Source organism: Brienomyrus brachyistius, chromosome 5 (genome assembly GCF_023856365.1).
Source record: "Brienomyrus brachyistius isolate T26 chromosome 5, BBRACH_0.4, whole genome shotgun sequence".
NCBI classification, from domain to species: Eukaryota; Metazoa; Chordata; class Actinopteri; order Osteoglossiformes; family Mormyridae; genus Brienomyrus; species Brienomyrus brachyistius.
Window position 1 is genome coordinate 9,533,049 of NC_064537.1, and position 22,246 is coordinate 9,555,294.

The 22,246-nt window shown below is 46.0% G+C and overlaps 2 protein-coding genes across 3 annotated transcripts; both read left to right on the forward strand.

Moving 5' to 3' along the window:
• The first annotated feature begins 1,471 nt into the window (after positions 1–1,471).
• Positions 1,472–6,398, forward strand: s1pr5b (sphingosine-1-phosphate receptor 5b). Its single transcript, XM_049015321.1, has 2 exons — positions 1,472–1,880; positions 3,482–6,398. Exon 2 carries the CDS (start codon positions 3,781–3,783, stop codon positions 4,975–4,977), a length of 1,197 nt encoding a protein of 398 aa, XP_048871278.1. The 5' UTR covers positions 1,472–1,880; positions 3,482–3,780; the 3' UTR covers positions 4,978–6,398.
• Positions 6,399–10,390: 3,992 nt separating this feature from the next.
• Positions 10,391–22,209, forward strand: keap1b (kelch-like ECH-associated protein 1b). 2 transcript variants are annotated; one of them, XM_049013933.1, is made up of 8 exons: positions 10,391–10,763; positions 12,956–13,348; positions 14,232–14,588; positions 15,315–15,560; positions 17,689–18,374; positions 19,899–20,104; positions 20,200–20,376; positions 20,652–22,209. In XM_049013933.1, the coding sequence occupies exons 3-8, from the start codon at positions 14,280–14,282 to the stop codon at positions 20,813–20,815; spliced, it is 1,788 nt and encodes a 595-aa protein (XP_048869890.1). In that variant the 5' UTR covers positions 10,391–10,763; positions 12,956–13,348; positions 14,232–14,279; the 3' UTR covers positions 20,816–22,209. The 2 variants fall into 2 exon arrangements, with proteins under 2 accessions (XP_048869890.1, XP_048869889.1); XM_049013932.1 differs by having other exon boundaries at positions 14,235–14,588.
• The last annotated feature ends 37 nt before the right edge of the window (positions 22,210–22,246 follow it).

A 22,246-nucleotide genomic window follows, 5' to 3' on the forward strand; every position in this document is an offset into this window, starting at 1 on the left:
TTATAGCCTGCGCTTGGCGTGCTTACAGGTGGGAGGGAAATTACACAGCCAGCATTTGGGACTTGGGGCAGAACGCAGGTGAGTAACAGGTGAGGCAGGCTTCGTCTTGTCACCCCCACGGCGTCACTGCTGCCTTGTGCTGGGAACAGCTTGACTCCTGGAGTTCCATCGTGCGTTAGTGCGCTGGATAAACTGCACACTGTCTAAAGTAGCCAAGGCATGGAATGGAGACCCAGCCCCACAAGCAAGCTTAGTGCTCTGGTGCTATAATGCCTACATGTGCTTGGGTTGTTTTACAGTTTTATAACATCAGTTCACTGTTAGAAAAAAAAAGTACTAGTTTGTAACTTTGATGGTACAATTACATGTCACTGTTGCTGTTCACTGAAGAATATGCCAATTGTACCCTATAGCTGTAGGTATATGTACCTTATAAGATATAGAAATGGACTAAGTGAAACATTTTTGTACATTAATGTTGTTTGCTCCTGGGGATGTTATTCAGAGCTCATTTCTGTACCTTAAATTAGACTAAAAGGTACATTTACCTGTAGCTATAGGGTACAACTGGCAGACCCTTGAGGGTACAACCCCATGCAGTGTCAAGCAAAGGTACAAATTGGTAACGGGGCAAATGGCAATAAAGAGAATAAGTGCTGGGCGGCTGCTGAGTTACTGTGAAGTTCAAATCTGTGGAGAGGGGGGCAGCGGTGAATTCATCCTCTTTCTGCGTCATGGACAGAAGGGAAAGAGAAAACCGCCAACCAGAGCTGCCACATTGTTTAGTGTCCAGAACCCTTCTTTACGGACATTCCCACACTTCCTTAGCACAAGGTCTGCATTTCCTGTTTGAAGAAAGTATCACTCTCTATTGCCATCCCAGGTCGCATTTACTACACAAACATTTTTAATGGTTTTAATGGTTTGGTGGGGTCAAGTAAGGTGGTAATATGATCCGTTTTTTGGTCAAACGTAGATAAATTTATTTGGTAAATTTAAGTTGTTTCGTGCTAACCGTATCACTACATGGCAGTCCAGCCCCCCTTTACTAATTAATTGTAAAACTCATAAGACAAGGGGCACTAAGACGGTATGCCACTTATAAATTTCGAGTGCTATCATTAATCAAGATGACCGGTTACGACATAATGGGTCAAACGAAAGAACTAAAATGTATAACGAGTCACCTGAAAACTGATCTGCTAAATACGTTTAATAAATGAAAAACGATTATTAGAAACCATCATTGATAACGCCTACATAAAACACCTATAACTGCTGTATTTATACTTCATAACGATGTTTAATGCCATTTACGTTCTTAATTTATAATTATATAATAATATTCTAGTAAAAGCAGCTACGCTTAACACAATTACACGCTTCGCATACTAAAAATTACCATTCTGACTCGATAATTACGAAGCCCCATGTACGCGTCCGTCCCATCTCAAAACCATTATGCAGCAAAATTAAATTGAGGGTGGGGTTTCCTTTCGACAAGACATTCTTGGCTTTCTGTTATCTGGAAACAATTTTCTGAAACCTTCCCCTTGTAAATGTAAATGCCGCCTCCACCGCCAACACAAAGGAGAAGCAGCTGTGCCCCACTATCCATCAGCGCTGTCCTTCTCTAGCTGCGCACGACTGGATCAAAAGTACATTTTTGGAGCTTGTTCCTTCTCTCCCAGTCTGCATTCTCCGGAACCCGGGCACACGATCACAGCCAAAAGAAAGGAAAACGAGGAGAGAAGACCTGCCTACTTCAAGTCCAATCCTGCCGCAGTTTCTCGCTTGTCACTTTGGCCAGCACTCCAGCACTGATTCCGTGAGATACATTATTTGCACGACTAACTTCTTCTCTCCTAATTGCTTTAAAGGTAAGTTCATTCAAATAAATATCACATGCATTCATTTTTGTAATTATTGTTTTAAATGAAGAGCGCTATTTACTACTCCGTGACTGGACTTTTCAGTCACTTTCGCTGCCGGTACCTACCTTTTATTTGAGTGCAGTAACGCATATTGATACTTTGATAAATGATCGTTATGCATATTAAGCAAAAATCGCATAATAGTACGTTTCCCTTATTTTGTGTCCAGTTACTTTCATATTGATCAAATATCGCTTGAGGGGTAGTTTTAGTTTTTTTCTTTATGAGCGCTGGAACCTTCATTATTGTAGGTATGTATTCAACTACACGGGGTTAAATTCATGTACGTAGTTAACACTCGATGGCATGACACGATCAACACGTTTATCCACAAACCGTCACTTTTATATAACCTGACAAAAATATACAATTGCATTCCGGACAGGGTCATGGTTGGTCTGGGCACATATGACGGGGCATTTAGGGACACCGATCAAGAGGCAACCCTATGTCTTTGAACTTATTCGGGAAACTCAGACAACACAGATAAACCATATAAACTCCACACACATACACAGAATCAGACCCCTTTCTTGGGGGTGTGAGGCGCCCTAAATTAAGACATGTAGGCTAATCTTAATATTTAACCATAACGTACGCCATCATTACAAGTTTTACAGCTTTAGCTATATATAACGAGATTCAACTATATAAATTATTAATAATTAAATCTGTTTATATTAAATTGCGAATCGTTAGCGTCAACGTTATTCGGTCTAAATAAGTGTTAATGAGCATATAGTATAATCCTCCCCTAAGGTCTCAGTCTGCACGTTTGCATCTTAAACAGCAGAATGAGTCCAATTTCAACATAGAAGTGAACTACTTGCTAATACACTTTAAATAAAAATGTCTCTTAAACGAGATTTGTGGAGATTTTGCATCTTTCGGTCAGTCGTACATCATACGTTTGCATTTCACTTGCATTTATTTATTCGGCAGACGCTTTTGCCTGCAGACAGTAGATCAGAAAATGACAGCTGTTAAGGAGCCAGCTGCGTATAAAGTGCATGCAGCTCGGTTTCCAATAAGAGACCAAAAAACAAGTGGAATTTAGCATTTGAGCAAGAGCTACACAGTGCATCATAAAAGGCTGTTCTATTCAAATAAAAATACCGTGCGGAGTACGTTCCTATTCGACAAGCGAAATATACAGGGGCATCCAATTTCGCCAGAAGACCAAAACCAAAGGATAGCTGATGGAGAGAGTGACGATGGTGGGATGAGGTAGCTGTAATTACATACAAGTTGATTAAGTATGCGTTTTCATTACAACAAGCACTGGAAAACCTGGTCGTTAAAGGCATTTTTATCAATCTGCCTGATTTGTTTATTACTTGTTAACGGATATGTGAAATATTCCCTTGTTTTAAAATCACAATTTCCTTAAATGGCCATGTCAGGCCTCTTTTATTGCAACATAAATTCCACATAATTCAGACTGAACAACCTTTTTCCGCATCACACTATTTTCGTGGGTGTGTGAAACCATCGCTATGTTTGTTTAAGTTTCACTAAATAACATTGTTTGTTTTCTTACCCCTTAGGTCTCCATCTCCCTGGGATGAACGCTGACCCACCCCCTCTAGTGGTCAATGAAAACTGAGCTCCGCTGAACCACAGCGCAATATCCAGTGTGGATATAACCGTCATTTAATTACGCCGATCTCGTGCTTAAGTTCCATGTACATCAGTCAGACTTGAGTAAATAAAACAGAAGTGTTTATAAAGCTGAATCAACACATTCAAGGTGCCCGAAAACATGAACCGCGTATCACTGAACACGGCAATGTTTAGCATAATTTGAGCTACTCCGAGACCATTCTCTTGGGCGAACGAAAGTATCATGGTAACTATGGGACACTCTTATACTACAGTTGCCCAAAATGTGGCGCCCATGCCTGCTTCCTCCCCACCGTTACTGCGGCAAATATTCGACGAGTACCAAAATAATGGCGTCATCGTGAGGCATTACAACTACACCGGCAAGCTGCAGGAGAACCGGTACCGTAACGGACTGAAACCAGAAGCCATCACTTTCCTGGTCATCTGCCTGCTCATCGTGCTGGAAAACGCTGTAGTGTTGGTGGCCATCTGGAAGAACAAGAAGTTCCACCTACCAATGTATTACCTTTTGGGCAATCTGACGCTGTCCGACCTGCTGGCGGGATTCACCTACATGGTCAACATTGTGCTGTCAGGTCCCAGAACGCTAGAACTGACACCCCTGCTTTGGTTCCTGAGAGAGGGAGGTGTCTTCATCACTTTGGCCGCCTCCATCATCAGCCTTTTGGCTATCGCCATTGAGCGTCACGTCACTATGGTTAATATGAAGACCTACCATAGAGCAAAGCGGTACCGAATGTTCGCTCTAATCGGGGCTAGCTGGATTCTGTCACTGTTGCTAGGGATCCTTCCTATTATGGGCTGGAACTGCATGGGCCATTTGCCGGGGTGCTCCACAGTGCTGCCATTGTATGCTAGGAGTTACATCCTGTTTTGCGTCTCTGTCTTCATTGCGGTTCTGCTGGCCATAGTTGTGCTCTACGTGCGCATCTTCCGCATCGTCAAGTCCAACACGCGGAAACTGGGCTGCCTACGCAAGAGCCAGGCCCGCAAGTCACGGAAATGCATGGACCTGCTCAGGACAGTCACTATAGTGCTTGGGGTCTTCATCGCTTGTTGGCTGCCTCTTTTCGTGCTGCTGCTGTTGGACTTCTTCTGCAAGGTGGGCCAGTGTTTCGTGCTCTTCAAGGCCGACTACTTCCTAGGCATCGCCATAATCAACTCCTTGCTCAACCCCATCATCTACACGCTCACCAGTAAGGACATGCGGCGGGCCATCATCCGCCTGCTGTGCCGCCCCTGTCTCATGACGGAGGATGGACATATAAAGAAGATTGGAATACCCTTCCTGGATTGCAGCACGAGCAAAATTGAAAAGTCTGCATACAGGCTGGAGGGCTTGGAAACCACAGTCTCCTCAGGGAACATTACCCCTTCAACCATCAAAGTACTGTACCCAAGGATGTTGAAGTCCTGAGCCAACTGCTTAACCTTAAAGACTTTTAAAAAGAGTGTCTTGTTCGTTACCATGGAAGAGGCCAAAGCAGTTCTTTCTAAGCGGTTTATTAGCTGTTTGACAGAGAAATCTGGGAGCCCAAATAGCAATGACTGAAAGAACCGCTTTGCCAAAGACCCTATAACAGATCATTCCATTGTGTTCTCTGCATTATATTCTCGAATGAATGGGCTAATGTTGGTCACTGTCAAAGGAGTGGCGATATTAAGTCCAACACAGCACACATTTGTGCACGGACATGGGTTCTGTGTATTTCATTTGCATGGTATTCTGAGTGTCCGTTTCTTGGTCTTATGTTGCATAAGGGTCAACATTATACTACGAATTCTCCAATCAAGGTTGGAAAATGCTGTCACTTCTGAGTAGCGTGTGCACTGAGGCACTCGTATTTCCAGCCTAAAAGGGTTGCGCGTCGGATGTGTTCCTTTCCGCAGCCTGGCGTTATTCGTAAACAGGTAGGACAGCCTCCCAGCGTGCATGAAAAATGTCTTCATTTCATGGACATCTGTGGCTCAAAGGTGCCGGCTGGAGCACGGCTCTGCCGTGGTGTTCTGACAACGCAGGCAATGGATCCTTGGATGGGCACGAGGTGTCACTCGAGCCACAGGGCTCCCTCGGGATGCTGGAGGATTTTCGCCAGCGCACATATATTCAGCTACATAGATGAGTAATATCTGCACCTGCAGAAAAGTAATGGGGGAAAGTGGCTCCACGTTGTCTCTGGGTCAAGGATACGACCGTAAAGCACTTGCCAACTTGAGAAGTAGCTGGGTGACTTGTGTATAGGAAAAACACTGGCGTTATAACATCAGATACGCCTATAATATCGATGTACGCCTGCATTGGGCTGTTCAATAACATACAATAAGTGTATTCTGACATAATTGCATCTACAGCATTGGTGCAAAGGGACACGATCCTAGAATATATCTAAAAGTGGCTTTATCTTTTTGTTGACCTGCAAACGTGTAACAATGCATTATATAATAACACCGCATTATGCAATGACTCGACAAAATGTTACAAGTTTATAGACTACATTATCATTTTATACTGCAACATAACCTGTTACTATCATCATCAGCGTTGTTATCATTAAGTTTGTTACATTCTGTCGAGTTACTACATAATATGTTGTTATTAAACAGTATGAGGGTTCTGAAGGTTTAAGACTGAAAGTCGTTCAGGGGTTTCAGTTCAGATTTCATTGGTGTAGCATAATAGCACAAACATCTGTACTGTAAAGGTCTTCATAGGTCACTAGGATTATGCGCATGTAAATCTTCATATGCTGACTTTTATGCAGATGTACAAAACAGCACTGTATAATCACTTATGTCTACATTGTTCATAACTTTTTACATTAAAGGTTTTCTAATTTATGTGCATTTTGCGTATTAATTGTTCACTGAAACAATACAAATATGAATTTGCACAGACTGCAACTGTCGACTTTTTACACGCAGCATGAACTGTAAATTTGAAACATTTTGTAGGAAAAAAATGCAAGTAATAGTCCTGTGTGTTTTTTCGGTCATATCCTTGTCTGTCTGACCCTTGTTCATTGCACTTGTGTGTACAGCGTAAATTTGGGTTTCGGGGCCAGTTTTCCCACCTTTTATAGTGAAACTCACCCGCTGGGGATGACTGGTTGGTAGGAGTGAGCAGGTATGACTGCGGATTTGGATGCGGTGCTGTCCATTCACATCTGTTAGTGACATTACATACCTCATATACATAAGGCCATTTCGCAGAATTATTATCAGCAGCCCCCCCCACCCCCCCGTTTCCTTTCTGAGATGCATAAAGTAGAACCGCGGCCTTAATGAAGGGCTTCTCTTCAGCATTTCTGCTGGCAGACTGCGCAGAGGAAACCCTAACCCTCTCACTTCAGCTAATAAAGAGAATTAACAAAGTCTAGATGGCAGACTTTACTGACCTCCAATGGCATCAAAGACATGACGATTGTTTAAACCATTTTTTCTTTGACTTACCTAAGACTTTTATACAGTAACGCAACTTTTGTGTTTTCAATCTGTGATTTTCATTGCTCATAATTTTTTTTGTAATTATATCTCACATGACGTTCCATGGGGAGTATTTAAAAAAAAAAAAATAAGCGACACAAAATATGATTTAATATTAATGAGAGTCCCTTTAAAAATATTTTCTCAATTATAAAATGTTATATTTACATTGATTCAACAGATGATGTCATGATGACCCCTTGCAGATGTGAAATGGAAAGACGGGCCGGGAAAGACACATGATATGAATGGAATCGAAGCTGCCTGGATTCATGCCTACTCTGGTTTTATGGCCTTTGAGGCATGGTGTCTTACTGCAAGTGACTGCAAAGCATTTCCTCTTTACCAGTAAGCATGCATCTCTTGTGGCCACGCAGCCAACGCGTTACCCGCCATCATATAAGCCACACACTCCCCCCAGCCTGGAACTGGCATGCGTTTGCGGAGAAGGCAGTGCAGCTCTCGTTTCGTACGTATAAATTGGCCCATGACCTATATTTGCGTGAAAATCTGCAGAGATACACAGGTGTACGATTTTGCACTAAAACGATAAAGCCATTGTTGTATCCTTTCAGGGTCTCAGTAAATGCTGAGACCACCGGAGAATGTTTTACTTGCACCAGACATTTTTCTATATGTGAACCAGAATCACGAATATGCATCGTCACCATGTCGACCTGTGCAAAACAGGTTAGATGCGGCTGCATTGCCTTTCATTTTAAAATAACTGATTCCAACAGCGACGGATATTGTTTGATAGATGGAATTTCAAGTTAGTGCTTGCCAAGATTTAATAGCGGCGGTGGGGGGGGGAGAGGGGGGGGGTTATGATGTTGCTGGTGGATCGTTTACCTATAACTACGTATTACCTTTAAGCCATCACACACGCAGGCACACAGAGGTCACGTTAAGCGCACAACAGAGCTAAAAATGGAGGTCTGAAGCTTTAGCGAGCTTAACGGAAAAAAAAAACAAACAAAAAAAAACAGATCCCTTGAGTAACAGAAGTCATTAATTCAAACTGAGCTCACTAGCCGTTTTGGCTTGGTGAATAATGAAAGGTGCTTCTCTCATTACCCAGCCTTTCATCAGGGTGCCTCAAGCTGAAGATACAGCATTTGGATAAACAGTTTCAGTAAGTTTCCAGTTATTATATTTGTGCGTATGTTTGCATGTGTGTGTGTAGTGTGTATATATATATATATATATATATAGTACAACTGTATACTTATACATACACTAGAGGCCAAAATTGTGGAAACACTTCAAATTTTTAGACACTGCAGAACTTCATTCCAGTTACTAACTTAACCATCCACTGTATGATATTTGTAAACATTCTTTGATTGTTTACATACATTTCTGCCATTGTTTGTGTGATAATTGTTTATGTGTGATGCGAGAAATGCTGAGTGTTTCCACAATTTCGATATATCGCATGTGGCACAATATTATGCAAGAGAGATTATTGGGCTCCTTTGTTTTCTCTGCAAACACATTTCTAACAGTCATCTGCATCATCCATCACACTCTCATTGATTGCTGCCCCCGAATATAAAAGCACCAGCCACCTTGGCACTTTTTCTCCCACAATTGTGTGTCATGGTATTAAGCAAGCTATACTAATCTGTTACCAAAACTGTTATTATGCGACGCAAGATGAGTTGAAGTGCACATGAGAAGACAGCAGTCATTAAGAACTCAGTTGATGACAAATTAGTAGTATTGTTCACTGATCGACCTGAGAGATACGACAAGGGTTGGGTCAGAAACCATATCTCTGAGATTTAGACACCATGCGTTGGTGGGGTGGTTTTGGGCTGGAATAACTGGCGGCTGATTAGTCACTGGCTGTTTCCCGAAGCTGCAAATTTGACTACAGACGCTTATACTGGATTTCTGAAAAACAACTTTGTGCCGTGGCACAGATGCAAGCCTCTGGCATTAAGATGATGTGTGACGCACACACATGACGGCGCTCTATCACATGCCGCCAGGAAGGCAGGAGAGCACTTCATGTAACTGGGCTTCAGCAAAGGCCATCTGAGGGACCCGTCAGCATCACCACCCAACCTGAATCCCACCGAGAACCCATAGCGGATCAGCAAGCAACAAATTCACGCCTCCGGATGTCAGTGCTGATTCAGAGAATAACTGCGGGGTGCTAGTTCAACACTGTCAAGAAGCAGTCTATCCTCAGAAATGTGCAGTTTAACCAAATCAGTGGTTGCCCATGAGGTGGTTGCCCATGAGTAAACAGGTTCTTTATATTGGGGGGGCTGCTGTACAACAATCATTACAATACATTTGTTACTTGTTTTAAATAAAGAGTTATAAATTCCTGTTTCTGTAACATGACTGTATTGTCAGTGTTATTATATAACAGTATGACAGTGAAAAAGTGAATATTTTGATATACTCAAATCTCTTCAAATACTGCATAACATGTGGCAAAATATGGATTTATTGATTTGAACAATAAAAATACAAATTTGGCTAGTATTTACTATGATATATCATTATTTTACAAGATATTTACAAATACTTGATAGCCCTGCGACTGACTAGCATCCCTTCCTTAGGTATTCCATCCTTGGTGCCATTGCAGCCCCTGATAAATGGTTAGATAAATGGTTGGAAGATGGATTTAAGAATCTGTGATGAACATTACTGACTGTTCCCTCCATAACTGTAATATAAACAGATTCACAAGTTCACAGCCTTCCAATAGACTGTCAACTTGTTTAATGTGATTACCTCTTTGTCCACCTAAATTTTAACTTGGCTTGTGGTGCCACCTTATGGCTACATTTCAAAATGACACCTAATCGGTGTTTCTTGTCATTAGAACGCTGTCCGTAGCAACACCACCCTCGCTCGGCGCTGGAACCAAATTAACACCCCACACTTTTGTGGTTTATTCACCTGCGTTCCCAAATTCCATACTCGCATTATGTCAGCTATTAAAGACAATCATCCCCTTCGCCAGCAATTTATGACACGGCTGATTCGACAAAACCTTAATACAGCCCGGACAAAGACAGGAAGCCTGAAATACAGTAGAATTAAATATGGAATTTTCCTGAACGACAATAAACTTGAGCGTGTCTATCACCAATAACAAAAGAAAATAAATGTATAGCAACACCAATTCTCGCACGCACTCATACTTTTCATCCCCAGTCAAACCGGACTACAGTATTGTGCTTTTTTTTTTAATATTTTATTTCGAGACCAGAAGTAAAATCGCATTTTATAAGAGAATGTGCTATGCATTTTGGGTGAAACTTAGCCGTTTCCCTACGCCATTGCACAGTTATTTTCCACGCTACGCCGTAAACCGACACAAACGTAAACCGTAGCTGCTTATCTTTATCTCCGCATAAACCCGGCCTTTTCGTAATGCATACGTTACAAATAATTCAGATAACGACTATGCACAGAGAACAACTTCGATGTACCGCCGCATGCGTGCACAGCCACTTCTTCTTCCCCAGCTCCCCATACCCGCCTCTCCACCGCACTTCCGTAAAAGTCTCCTCTCGGTGCAGCCGAAGGTAACCCTCGTCATCCTCGGGGCCTGCTCTTATTTTGGCAGCCAGATCGGGTTAGTACAATGCTTAGTCATGGTGAGTTACTGCTTTCCCAAGCTTTCTCGGTTCGCGGCGCACAGACGAGGATGGCAGCAGCCGGGGCTGCGTCTTCCGCCGATCTATGCATGTAAGTAGCCAGAAACCGCCGCCACTAAATGCAAAAACTGCTGCATATTTACACTTTGCCCAGTTAAATGGCGGCTATGTGGTCGCTGTCTCAGTGAGGTTTAAAATGCTGGCGATGGTAACAGCCACCCCGATGTCCATGTTTCGTTAATTGCTAACTAGCTAAGCGCAATATCGGAACCGATGTGGCTAGCTGGTTAGCCGACGGTACAACCAGTCGTTTGACGAGTACCGCATGTTGATGGACTGGATTTTGGTAAAAAGGAGGAATGCGTTTTGGTTAAACTCATTATCGCTCACAAACTTTTCCCCCCCGTTAGCTAATTGTTGATGAGACGCCGAGTCTCTCACACACACCACGACGTGATCGTTCATTATATAACTAGTTTGTCAGCATCTAAATTGGGAGAAAGTATTTTATGTACCTTTTATTTAACAGTATATATTTATAAAGACGTAGCTATGGCGACACCCGACTCACTTTTACTAGCAAATAGTGCGCTGTTTAGGGGGAGGATCGCATTGTTTTTGATGAGCGCCTGACTAATGACGGTATTAAACAGGAGCCTGTAAATCATTGTTAACCAGGCGACTCGTTAACGTCCTCTTATCGGCTGCTAGTTAGTCCTAACTACCCAGGTTACCACCGACCGAGTCCCTGCAGGCACATCACTGTGGATGCTTACTCTGCTTGTCAGTTCGCCCCCACTTTCTGATTAGCGATGGATCTAAATTACAATTTATTACTATTATTAATAATAAATAAATAAACAAACAAACCTTTATAATCGGTTTAACGAGAAGAGTCTCACAATTAATTCGCCATTGCAGCCAGTGATTAATTTCTTTTCGGTTTAACTAGTCCTAGTTTTGGTTGATGCTGGCTGGTTAGTGGACCCTACCGGGCCGGATTAGTTAGTAGTTAATCTCTGTAATTTGGTCTGCAATACCCCCCACCCCCGGCTTCTCAGCGCTTCAGGTGATGGACGCCGGATAAAGTTACGGCCGCTCGCCCGGGGGGGTCGCCCTCATACATGCCAGGGTATTAAAGCCGAGCCTCGCTCCGGTCAATAATTAAAGCCCCAGGGAAAGTTGTTGGCGGTAGCCGGGCTGGCGGGCTGTCTGTCAACAAGTGCCCGTCTACTTGCGGCGAGTCCGGCCATCATCCGACCGACTTGGGCGCTAAAAAGCCGTGGTGTGATGGTGTGATTTCGCCGCAACTTTCAAACCATCCACACCAGTCGCTCCGGGAGGCAGCGCCTCTCCCGCCTTCATGTTTGTGACTTGCGGGGCGCCCCGGGCCCACGTGAGACGCGCAGCCCGGGGATCTGCGGCCTGTCACCGGTCAGCCGGCTCGTCTGATGGGATCCGCTTCGCCGGTGTGATTTCGGGTGAAGATCCAGATAAAAGGAGCTCTGATCTGTCACCAGAGTGTACGCCGTGGGCCGTCTGGCTCCCTGAATACACGATAACCCGCGGTCCCCTCGTTAAGTGTAATTTCTCAGAAATCATTCACCGAGTTTATTTAGTAACTTCATGAATAATTTCAGGATTAATTCGATCCCGCTCCTCGGAATGAGGTTTGGAGGCAAACTTCCTCTAACCCGGTGCAGCGTACATTTACATTAACGCCGTTTGTTTGCCATTTGAATGGTTCAGAAGTTCCTTTAAGCTTAAAATAAAGAAATGAGAAGAGCTATTACAAAGTCCAAAGGAAAATGCCTGTTGTGCAGTTCACACCTATGTAATCACTGCCTGCTTTGTACAGTACGGGCTGGGGCTTTGATCTTATCCTAGTTTAAGGCCTTACTGTTAACTACCTGCCACTAATCTAAACGCATGAAATCGGGACGCGTGTGCCGACGCATATTGTGGTCATGTGATTAGGAAGTGATTTCTTAGAAACTGAGTGTTTCGATAGGAAAACGGCATTTGTATGTTTCAGCTTTTTATTTATTTTGCAGGCCTGTTTATGCAAAACAGTGTACAAGACTTCCAGTGAGATGTTTTGCTGACTTGAGTGACCGACTGTTGAATGTGTTACCCAGATACGCCAAATCGTTTGCTTGTTTAAATCAGAAGTTCTTTGGTCTTCAAGAGCCGATTTGTCACTTTGGTCTTGATTTCTGATCGGTCATCTCTCTTGATCTGAGTCCTGGGATTACTATTTGTTTCTCTCTTTCTGTCCCTTAGGTCCTAATCCAGCTGTGTTCAAGCATAAGCCGGTGTCATATGGAAGCACGTTTTGCCAGAGCTGATGTGACCGGTATCGCCTCATCGTGGAGAAAGGCATCCTCGGAGAATCTCCTTTCTGTGAAGCTGAATTCCGCCTTTGCTGCCCCCACCGCTGCTCTCGGGAAATGCGTGCCGGTGTGATCTCAGCGCCTCTCTGAGCCAAGCTTGTCCTCCGTAATTGCCGCCATAAACACCACTGCTGTTTCAGCTTTTGAGCCCCGATGACAGGCAATCAAAGACACTGCAAATATCGCTGAAGACTGGACAGTTCATAGTGCGGCCAAACCCAGCCTCCGTTTCGAGGACTGCTTTGCACATCAGTTTATAGACCTCGGATTCTACCTCTTGTCAGTGAGTTGAATTGGATGATCATTTCTTTAATCCTGATAGATCGCTTTCAAAGTGTAGCATTTTGGCGGGGAGGTTGCTTTTGAAGAACCCAGCCATGGCTAATTCCTTAAAGCACTGTCCTTTGTTCCCATAAGCGAGCAAACAGAGGCTGTCTGCTGTAATTCAGCTCCCGGGCTTTTTGAAGCCAGCTTCTGCGTTTGTCCTCTTTCCCCTCATTGGCTGGAGTAATTTAAAATGGGTGCCTTGTGTCAGTGGAAAACTTTGTGATGCTGCACATCCAGCATTATTTTTTTTGAAGACAGGAAATGATTTAATGGCACAAAATATCCTCAAAGGAAAAAAAAAATACTAATACTTTTCTGCATCTCAAAATCTGCAATAAGATTTGGCTGAATGATCTCTGAATATAGCCTTATTTGTGTCCCCCCCCCCCCCCCATGACTCGCAGACAACTTTTTAAAGCTTGAGCCTCCCATCTAAAGCCACTTCAGTAGTATAGAGGTGCATTGATATGCCTGGGGAAAGCCCCATCTTATTCTCCATGAGATACAGACACGTGCAGGGGAGAGTAAGCTTGGGGGTCAGAGCACAGGGTCAGCCAGCGTGCAGCACCCATGGAGTGGGAGGTTAAAGGCCTTGTTCAGGGGGCCCAAGGGTGGTGGCATTCTGCTGGCCCTGGGATTGGAACCAACAACCTTCCAATCACAGGCACAGTTCCCTAGCATGCTGAGCCTCCTGAAATCTATCCCATCCCTGCTAACATAGTTTTCTGCATAGGTTCCATCTGTGTGGGTTATGTATCTTTAGGAATTAAAGGTTGTTCCGATCATAGGATTCCCTCCCCTGATTTTGACCTCCCTCCTCCTCTCCCCTCCCCCATTTGGAGCTGGCCAGCGAGGATGCAGGTGCGGGGTCGCCGTCGGCGGTGAGCATGTACGCGGCGGGCATGACGGAGTGCAAGGCGGAGGTGACTCCCTCCACCCGCAACGGCCACCGCGTCTTCAGCTACACGCTGGAGAGCCACACGGCGGCCGCCTTCGCCATCATGGACGAGCTGCGGCTGCAGCGGCAGCTCTGCGACGTCACCCTGCGCGTCAAGTACGGCGACCTGGAGGCCGTGGACTTTGTGGCCCACAAGGTGGTGCTGGCCTCCTCGTCGCCCGTCTTCCGTGCCATGTTCACCAACGGGCTCAAAGAGTGCGGCATGGAGGTGGTGCCAATCGAGGGAATACACCCCAGGGTGAGTACTGCAAGTTGGGGGGGGGGGTGGTTAACCATTTATCTTTCAATACTGTGTCACACAGCCGTGTCTGTCTGGGGGGGAACTGGTGGTGGGGGGGTTAGACAGAGGAAGGATCGCTGTACCTTTTTATACCGTGTGATATCACTGTTCATCTAGGCCAGGCCTGGGTAATTATTTTCTGTGGAGAGTCATTTCCCAGGTTCGCTGTGCCAGGGGTCATTTTTAACGATCATTTCTATGTCCCATAAAAGCTACAATAATAGACAGATTTTTACTATACTTTTATTATTAATTCAAAGATTTGTGGGCAAAAATCATCTTTATAGACTTGAACATAAAATGTAACCCCCCTCCCCCCCTTTTCCATTTTAACGATCATGCAGGCTTGTAAAAATAGCTCGGATCTGATCGGGGGGGGCGGGGGTCCCTTTACCACATTATACTGTGTAACATAGCAAAGTCCATCTTAACTAATTTAATAATCAGAAAGTTTATCGGTCTGTGCTGCAGTGCGGTAGATTTGTTGCTTTGCTCCATAGGCATAAATAACTCGAGTGGAAACGTGACGCCTGCCAGCGTCCGCTTTGACCGTTTGTACTCGTAAACATGCGTGTATGTCTTTAATTTATTTGTATATACTGCGTCCTCAAAGCCAAAAGCAATGGTCCCTCTGGGGTGTCGCCCACCGCGACTCAGACTGTTTGTGTCTTCCCCCCCCCGCAGGTTATGGAGCGCCTGATCGAGTTCTCCTACACAGCCAGCATCTCGGTGGGCGAGAAGTGCGTGATCCACGTGATGAACGGCGCGGTCATGTACCAGATCGACAGCGTGGTGAAGGCCTGCTGCGACTTCCTGGTGCAGCAGCTGGACCCCAGCAACGCCATCGGCATCGCCAGCTTCGCCGAGCAGATCGGCTGCACCGAGCTGCACCAGAAAGCCCGCGAGTACATCTACATGAACTTCAGCCAGGTGGGGCCTTTACGCCGCGCACCTCGTACACCTACCCCCCCCCCCCCCCGAACACGGGCTTCCATATGGATGCTTATGTGACACTTCTGCCTGCTGTTAATCGCAGGGAACTGTATTCCGTTCCCCACCTACCCTGTTTAATGCAGCGATTCAGACTCGCAGTCACCGCAGGCACTGCGCGTCCCGTCACACTGCATGTTTGCTGACCACCCCCCGACCCCACGCCCCATCTCTTGCTCCCCCGCACGTTGGCTCTCCTCTAGATCTCACACAGCACTCCGATGGGATAATCCTTCCTCCCCAACTTCTAGGTTAATTCCCTGGCCCTGGCCCACACCCATGACGTCAGAAGCCGTTCGCTGTATCTGGGGGGGGGGAAAGTCCTGCTCTTTATCTCAACCTTATCTGTGGGGGGAAAATAATGTTCCCTTCACTTATTGACTTGGCCCCTTTCCAGCCTCCTGGGTGCATGAACCCATAACCCATGTCTGGCACGTGTGTCTGGCACGCTCCTTCCAGCGGCGCCCCGTGCTTGTTGCCCGTGACACGGCCCATGGGGTGACCGGGCCTCGGTTCTGCCTCCCCCTCGCCTCCCCCCGCTTGTGTCGTTGACCTGTAGCCTTTGGTTTCCGTCCTCGTGCGACGGAAGGAGCAGCAGGAGTCGTCCGCATGTCGTGTTTTCCTGGCAGCCCGAAAGAATACCCCGCTATTATTATAAGGGCTTGGCTCCATTTAGTTTAAGCGCAGTGGCCTGGCCGTTTGGGGAAGCGGGCTTAGCGTGCCCAGTGACAAACCGCGGGGGAAGCCTGCGAGACGCCCCGGGGGAATCCCTGACTGTTCCTGGATGGTGAGGTGAGCTACTGGGACAGGAATGGGAGGGCGGAGTGGGCTGGGGTCGCCGCCACCTCTGTGACGCTTGCGGATGGCGAAGTAGGTTTTTTTTTTTTTTTTTTCTTTGAGACACTGGCAGTGAACTTGCTTTGTATCCATAATAAAAAAATAATTATAGGTGAGTAGGGGGCATGGCCACACAAAGACGTGCCTGGGGCCCTGGAAAATTCTACTGAATGCCACCACAGACACACACAGACACACACAGACACACACAGACACACACACAGGGCTGGCCCAACCCGTTTTGAGGCCCTAAGCAGAATTTGATATTTGCTGGGGGGTGCTTATGGATTGATTGTTACATTTTCCCCAAGGCAGGCCTGCCCCTGAAAATCCCCCCCCCCCTCCTTATTGGTGCAACTGGGAGAGCCCCTCCTCAGCCATACCCACAGAGCATCAAAACTCAGGAAATCCATCTCAGCCTCCTCCCTAGCAGTCTATCTAGCACAGGGTTGTTGGGATTATGCAATAATTCCCGCTAATCAATTACACAGAGACACCAGCAAGAAACCAGATTTAGGTAGATGTTCAGTGTCAAGGGGATGGGGGAGGATACTGACTGTCCCTGAGCACTTTGGCATGAAGAATGGGGACATTTTGTTCAGAGTGGAAAATATCCATCCATCCATCGCACGCCGGCGCTGCACGTGGCACGAGGAACTATTGGTGTGAGGTCACATAATTAAATGGGCAGTAATTGCAAGGAGTTTTTAAATTGCTCTGTGGTCTGAGCCCTTCCGTCCCTTTGGTGAATCTTAACAGAAAAAATGTAACGCATAAGTAAAAGATAAGTACATAAAAAGTTCACTAACAGCCAGTTTAATTTCCAGCTGTAAAGAAAAACTGTATGACATCGAGTGACACTCCGTAGACAAATTAGGATTTATGGCATAATTCGCCGTAAATGAATCTCTGCAGAGCTCAACAGTGTGCTCCATGGTGACTCTGATAATTATTATCGTTAAGGGGCTGATTGGACTTATCGGTCAAACAGTTGGGTCTAGCCTTGCAGCCACGGGCCTGTGATTTCGCCTGTCAGTATAATTATAGCATATTTGCAATGGATTTGTATGACCAGTAGCTGGAAAGTAGGGGAATTCCGTCGTAGAAAAAATTTGTTTGTGGGGGGGTTAGCTGAAGATGATTGAGTCCTACGTGGAAGTGAGTCTGGCTCTGTCCGTCCTCCACCCCCCCAACCCCAACACCTTCTGCCATGTGCTGGTCTTGCCCACAGGTGGCGACGCAGGAGGAGTTCTTCAACCTGTCGCACTGCCAGCTGGTGATGCTGATCAGCCGCGACGAGCTGAACGTGCGCTGCGAGTCCGAGGTCTTCCACGCCTGCGTGGCCTGGGTGCTCTACGACCGCGAGAACCGGCGGCCCTACGTCCGCGCGCTGCTGCAGGCCGTGCGCTGCCACTCGCTGACGCCGCATTTCCTGCAGCTGCAGCTGCAGAAGTGCGAGGTGCTGGAGTGGGACGCGCAGTGCAAGGACTACCTCTCGCAGATCTTCCAGGACCTGACGCTGCACAAGCCCACCAAGGTGCTCTCCTGCCGCACGCCCAAAGTGCCGCAGCTCATCTACACGGCGGGGGGCTACTTCCAGCAATCCCTCAGCTACCTGGAGGCGTACAACCCCTGCCAGAGCGAGTGGCTGCGGCTGGCGGAGCTGCAGGTGCCCCGCAGCGGCCTGGCAGCGTGTGTCATCGGCGGCCTCTTCTACGCTGTGGGCGGCCGCAACAACGCGCCTGACGGCAACATGGACTCCAACACGCTAGATTGCTACAACCCCATGAACAACCGCTGGTCCCCCTGCGCCCCCATGAGCGTGCCGCGCAACCGCATCGGCGTCGGGGTCATCGACGGCATGATCTACGCCGTGGGCGGCTCGCACGGCTGCATCCACCACAACAGCGTGGAGAGGTGGGTCCCGCGCCATCTCGGCTCGCCAACAGGGGGTCACCGTCACCTACATTTAGTTGCTGTGCATGTAGGCTTATTCCCCCAGCACTCAATGAGCATAATTAGATTTTTTTTTTTCTTCAACCACCGAATATATAAACGTAATTTATTAAGAGGAAACGATAGCATGTCTGATTTCAGCTCTTCGTGAGGTTGCCATAAATACTGCAGTGCCTTTACAGATGAGGATCAGCACTAGTAATTATTAATCAGACTAGGGCAGCGGACGCCGGAGTTAAACTGACCAAGCATGACGCCTGCTCTGGGTTTCCTTTACACAGCTTTTAGTAGGTCGTCTTGTCCTCAGTAAGCTAAGATCTCACTTTCAGGTGATTTTGACATCCAGAAAGCTTAGTGTGCTTTTGCCCTGTGAGACTTAACTGATAAGCAATGTGTTCAAGAAAAGATATTTTCTCGTGGTTGCAAATACTTCCCGTACTCTAATAGCTTTGGACCGATCTTTTGTTTTGGGCAATTCACAGCTGTTCAAGCAGATATGGCAATCTGAGAATGCGGTTGGTTTGTGTGTGTGTGGGAGAGAGTGAGAGAGGGTGAGTGAGAGTACAATTGGCTGGAACATTGAAACAGTTGATCCTTATTCAGTCAAAACCAGACCTGGCTGCTTAAAGGCATGGAACAGCCTGTTGTCAGTTTCTGTGCTGTCCGTTATGAAGGGAAAAATGAACAAATATTAAAACAAATATTAATGCTTCAGTACGCAATAGCTTATTGAATTCATATATATTACCTTTAATACACCAAAAAAAATATATTGGGGAAAAAAGTCAAAAGCCTTTGAAAAAAGTTGAACATATTCTTAAATAAATGTTACTTATTTAACTTACTGAAGTCATGTCCCCTTGTTTAATAAGACCCTTTATCTATAAATTGTCTTAATTTTATTTTGACCATTTACTTAAATTTCATTCAAGGGTTTTTAAGCAACTTGTCAATCAAATGCTCCGCCCACTAAGGAGAATCGATGAAATCCTCAGTGATTTGTCTCGTCTCTAAGTCCACCTGTTAAGTCCAATTTTAGGTGGTAAACCATCGTCACAGGATCATCATATACATTATATAGTTGTATATCTGTTTTCAGAATTTATTATATTTTAAGTTCTTCAGTAAATAAGTGTGTAAATTTAGTGTGAAAATCCACCTTGGCTAGTTAGACAAACCATAGTTCGCTCAAACTAGTCGTAGCATCTTCCTGCACAGAGTTGACCCGATTTTGAGTTTTAAATGAGCTTTACTTCCATCAGCCGTCATCTGAGCTTGGCCTGATTAGCTTCTGCTTTGTGTCCTGTGGTTAACCAGCTGAATTGCTGAGCCTCACTTCAACAAGGCTGCAGAATAGCTGCAGATGTTGCATTGCTGGCCAGGGCAGCCGTCATAGATATTCATGCAGGCACACGATTATAACGGCAGCTACTACTGGTTAGTGGTGGTGCAGTGATAGCAAGCGATGCTCGTCCCCCTCACCAGATACGATCCCGAGCGGGACTCCTGGCAGCTGGTGGCCCCCATGCTGACCCGACGCATCGGAGTGGGTGTGGCCGTCATCAACCGGCTGCTGTATGCGGTGGGAGGGTTTGACGGCACACACAGGCTCAGCTCATCCGAGTGCTACAACCCTGAGAAGGACGAGTGGAAGAGCACGGCACCCATGAATACTGTGCGGAGCGGAGCTGGTGAGTCCAGGGTGGGAGTTCCGACATTGTGGATTTGAACTATGGGTTGGGCCGCTTGTTAGAATTGAGTAACGCTGCCCTCTGTTGGTCACCAGGTGTATGCGCGCTGGGGAACGCGATCTACATCATGGGGGGCTACGACGGCACCAACCAGCTTAACACCGTGGAGCGCTACGACATCGAGGCGGACAGCTGGACCTTCGTGGCCTCCATGAAGCACCGCCGCAGCGCGCTGGGGGTCACCGCGTACCACGGGCGCATCTATGTGCTGGGTGAGCACCGGGCACTGAGGCCTGGGGAGGGGGCGGAGTCTATCCGGGAGCCTTCGCCGCAGACCTGTTAATTATGCTGGAACGTTGTTCTGAGAATTCTGGGAAAAATATTGTCAAACTTAGAAGTTGACATCTTATTTTTGTAAACCCCGGAACGCTGCATGCTAAAGTGTATTTTATAAAGCAACGAATAAAAAACTATCATGTAATGGACCTTAAGTGGACACAGAACCATACAGACCAAGCAGAATTATATCCATGCCTGCCGCCCCCAGGTGGATATGATGGGAATACGTTCCTGGACAGCGTGGAGTGCTATGACCCAGAGACGGACACCTGGACAGAGGTCACTAAGATGACGTCGGGGCGGAGCGGCGTGGGTGTGGCCGTCACCATGGAGCCCTGCCGGAAGGGGCTGATGCAGTGCTTAAAGCTCTAGAGCACCAACTCGGCGCGGGCCGGACTGTTTTTTTTTTTCGTTTGTTTTTTTTGTGTTACACAGACACCTGATGGTCCGAAACCGGGCCATGACCGTATGGACCACTGGCCCACCCGCTGGCTCCAAAAGGGGGGGCAGTGGGAGTTGGGCAGGGACCTGGGGTACGACACCTTCAGCCGCCATCAATCTTTGGGCGGAACCTGGTAAAAATGCCAAATGGCAAGAAGAATCCTGCCGTTTATCCACAGAAGGTTCCTCCCGTTTTCCCTCCTCTTAACATCTCAGGTCATTATATGAATGAGAAAGTAAAAACCGGTTCCTCTATTGCTATTATTTCTCCAGGTATTTAATTAGTTGCTTAACAGAAGTGTAACTCCGGGGGTTGTGTTAACGTTAGGATAATGTTTCTCCGGCCCTTGCGGAGTGGGCCGTGGCAGATGTGTATGTTTATTAAGCGCGTTGAGGCAAACATGAAGGGTCCAGGGTGGGGGGCAGGGGGCCTGAAGAGGAAATGAGATCTTATGTAGCGTTTTGTGGAGAATGAGGGGAAATGAGTTCTCTGAGCTTAAAGTGCCATTGTCTTGACTGGCCATGTGATCAGTGGGGTGTATGTGCTTATACATGCTGGCGTAGTTCCTGGTACTCTGACGTTCTCGGCGTATTAGGAAGTGGCTGAGTGTGGGACGTTCGTTTCTTTACTTTCTACCTTCTCCGCTTCCATGCCAGTAGCCGGCCTCCCAGCGCAGTGTACTACTACAACTGTCTCGCCGAACTCCACTTTGTGGGGGAACGGAAGGGCGTTTCAACCACGTTGGGGACGCCCGCTTGAGGGAGAGCTGTCATCATAAACGTACGAACACTAACAGGAGACTGGATCATTCTTTTTTTTTTTTTTTACATCCACAGCATCTCTAGCACCGTACTTTTACTGAGGAAAGAAATCAGCAATTTGCATTGGCCAATTGGTCACCATGAATGGGACAAAAAAAATTAACTTAAGGTATTGTATTTGTTACAGCAGTTTAAGCTAATTTTTTTTTTAAGGACTAAAATTTTGTACGTTGATATTCCATACAGTCTTGTACAGAATTCTAGGGCTTTTTAAACGTTTAATTTTTTTTTTTTTCCTTCATTCTGCGATTTTCCTGCTTCAGCTGCCTTCGCTTTGTAAAGGATCGGACTCCGATCTCAAGTTTCCTACTGAGCATGCTGTATTTGAGACGTCTGACAACAGAATTCACGTTTTGGAAGTTTTCTCCTAAAATAAAAGGGACTTTTTTTTCTTCTTTATATAGTTCAAAATTTACCTAATTTAAATACTGCATTGTAAATTTTAAAGCAAAATTCAGTGTACAAACAGACATTGTCTATTAAAGTATTTGTTTACTGTAATATTCTGGTAGCTGTACTTGAGAGCTGAAGTCATTTCTC

Bases quoted from the DNA above. Each gene is read 5' to 3' on its own strand.
- s1pr5b (XM_049015321.1), top strand. From the start codon at position 3,781: ATGGTAACTATGGGACACTCTTATACTACAGTTGCCCAAAATGTGGCG.
- keap1b (XM_049013933.1), top strand. From the start codon at position 14,280: ATGTACGCGGCGGGCATGACGGAGTGCAAGGCGGAGGTGACTCCCTCC. The intron at 14,589-15,314 runs GTGAGTACTGCA...CCCCCCCCGCAG, and splicing joins TCGAGGGAATACACCCCAGG to GTTATGGAGCGCCTGATCGA. The intron at 15,561-17,688 runs GTGGGGCCTTTA...TCTTGCCCACAG, and splicing joins TCTACATGAACTTCAGCCAG to GTGGCGACGCAGGAGGAGTT.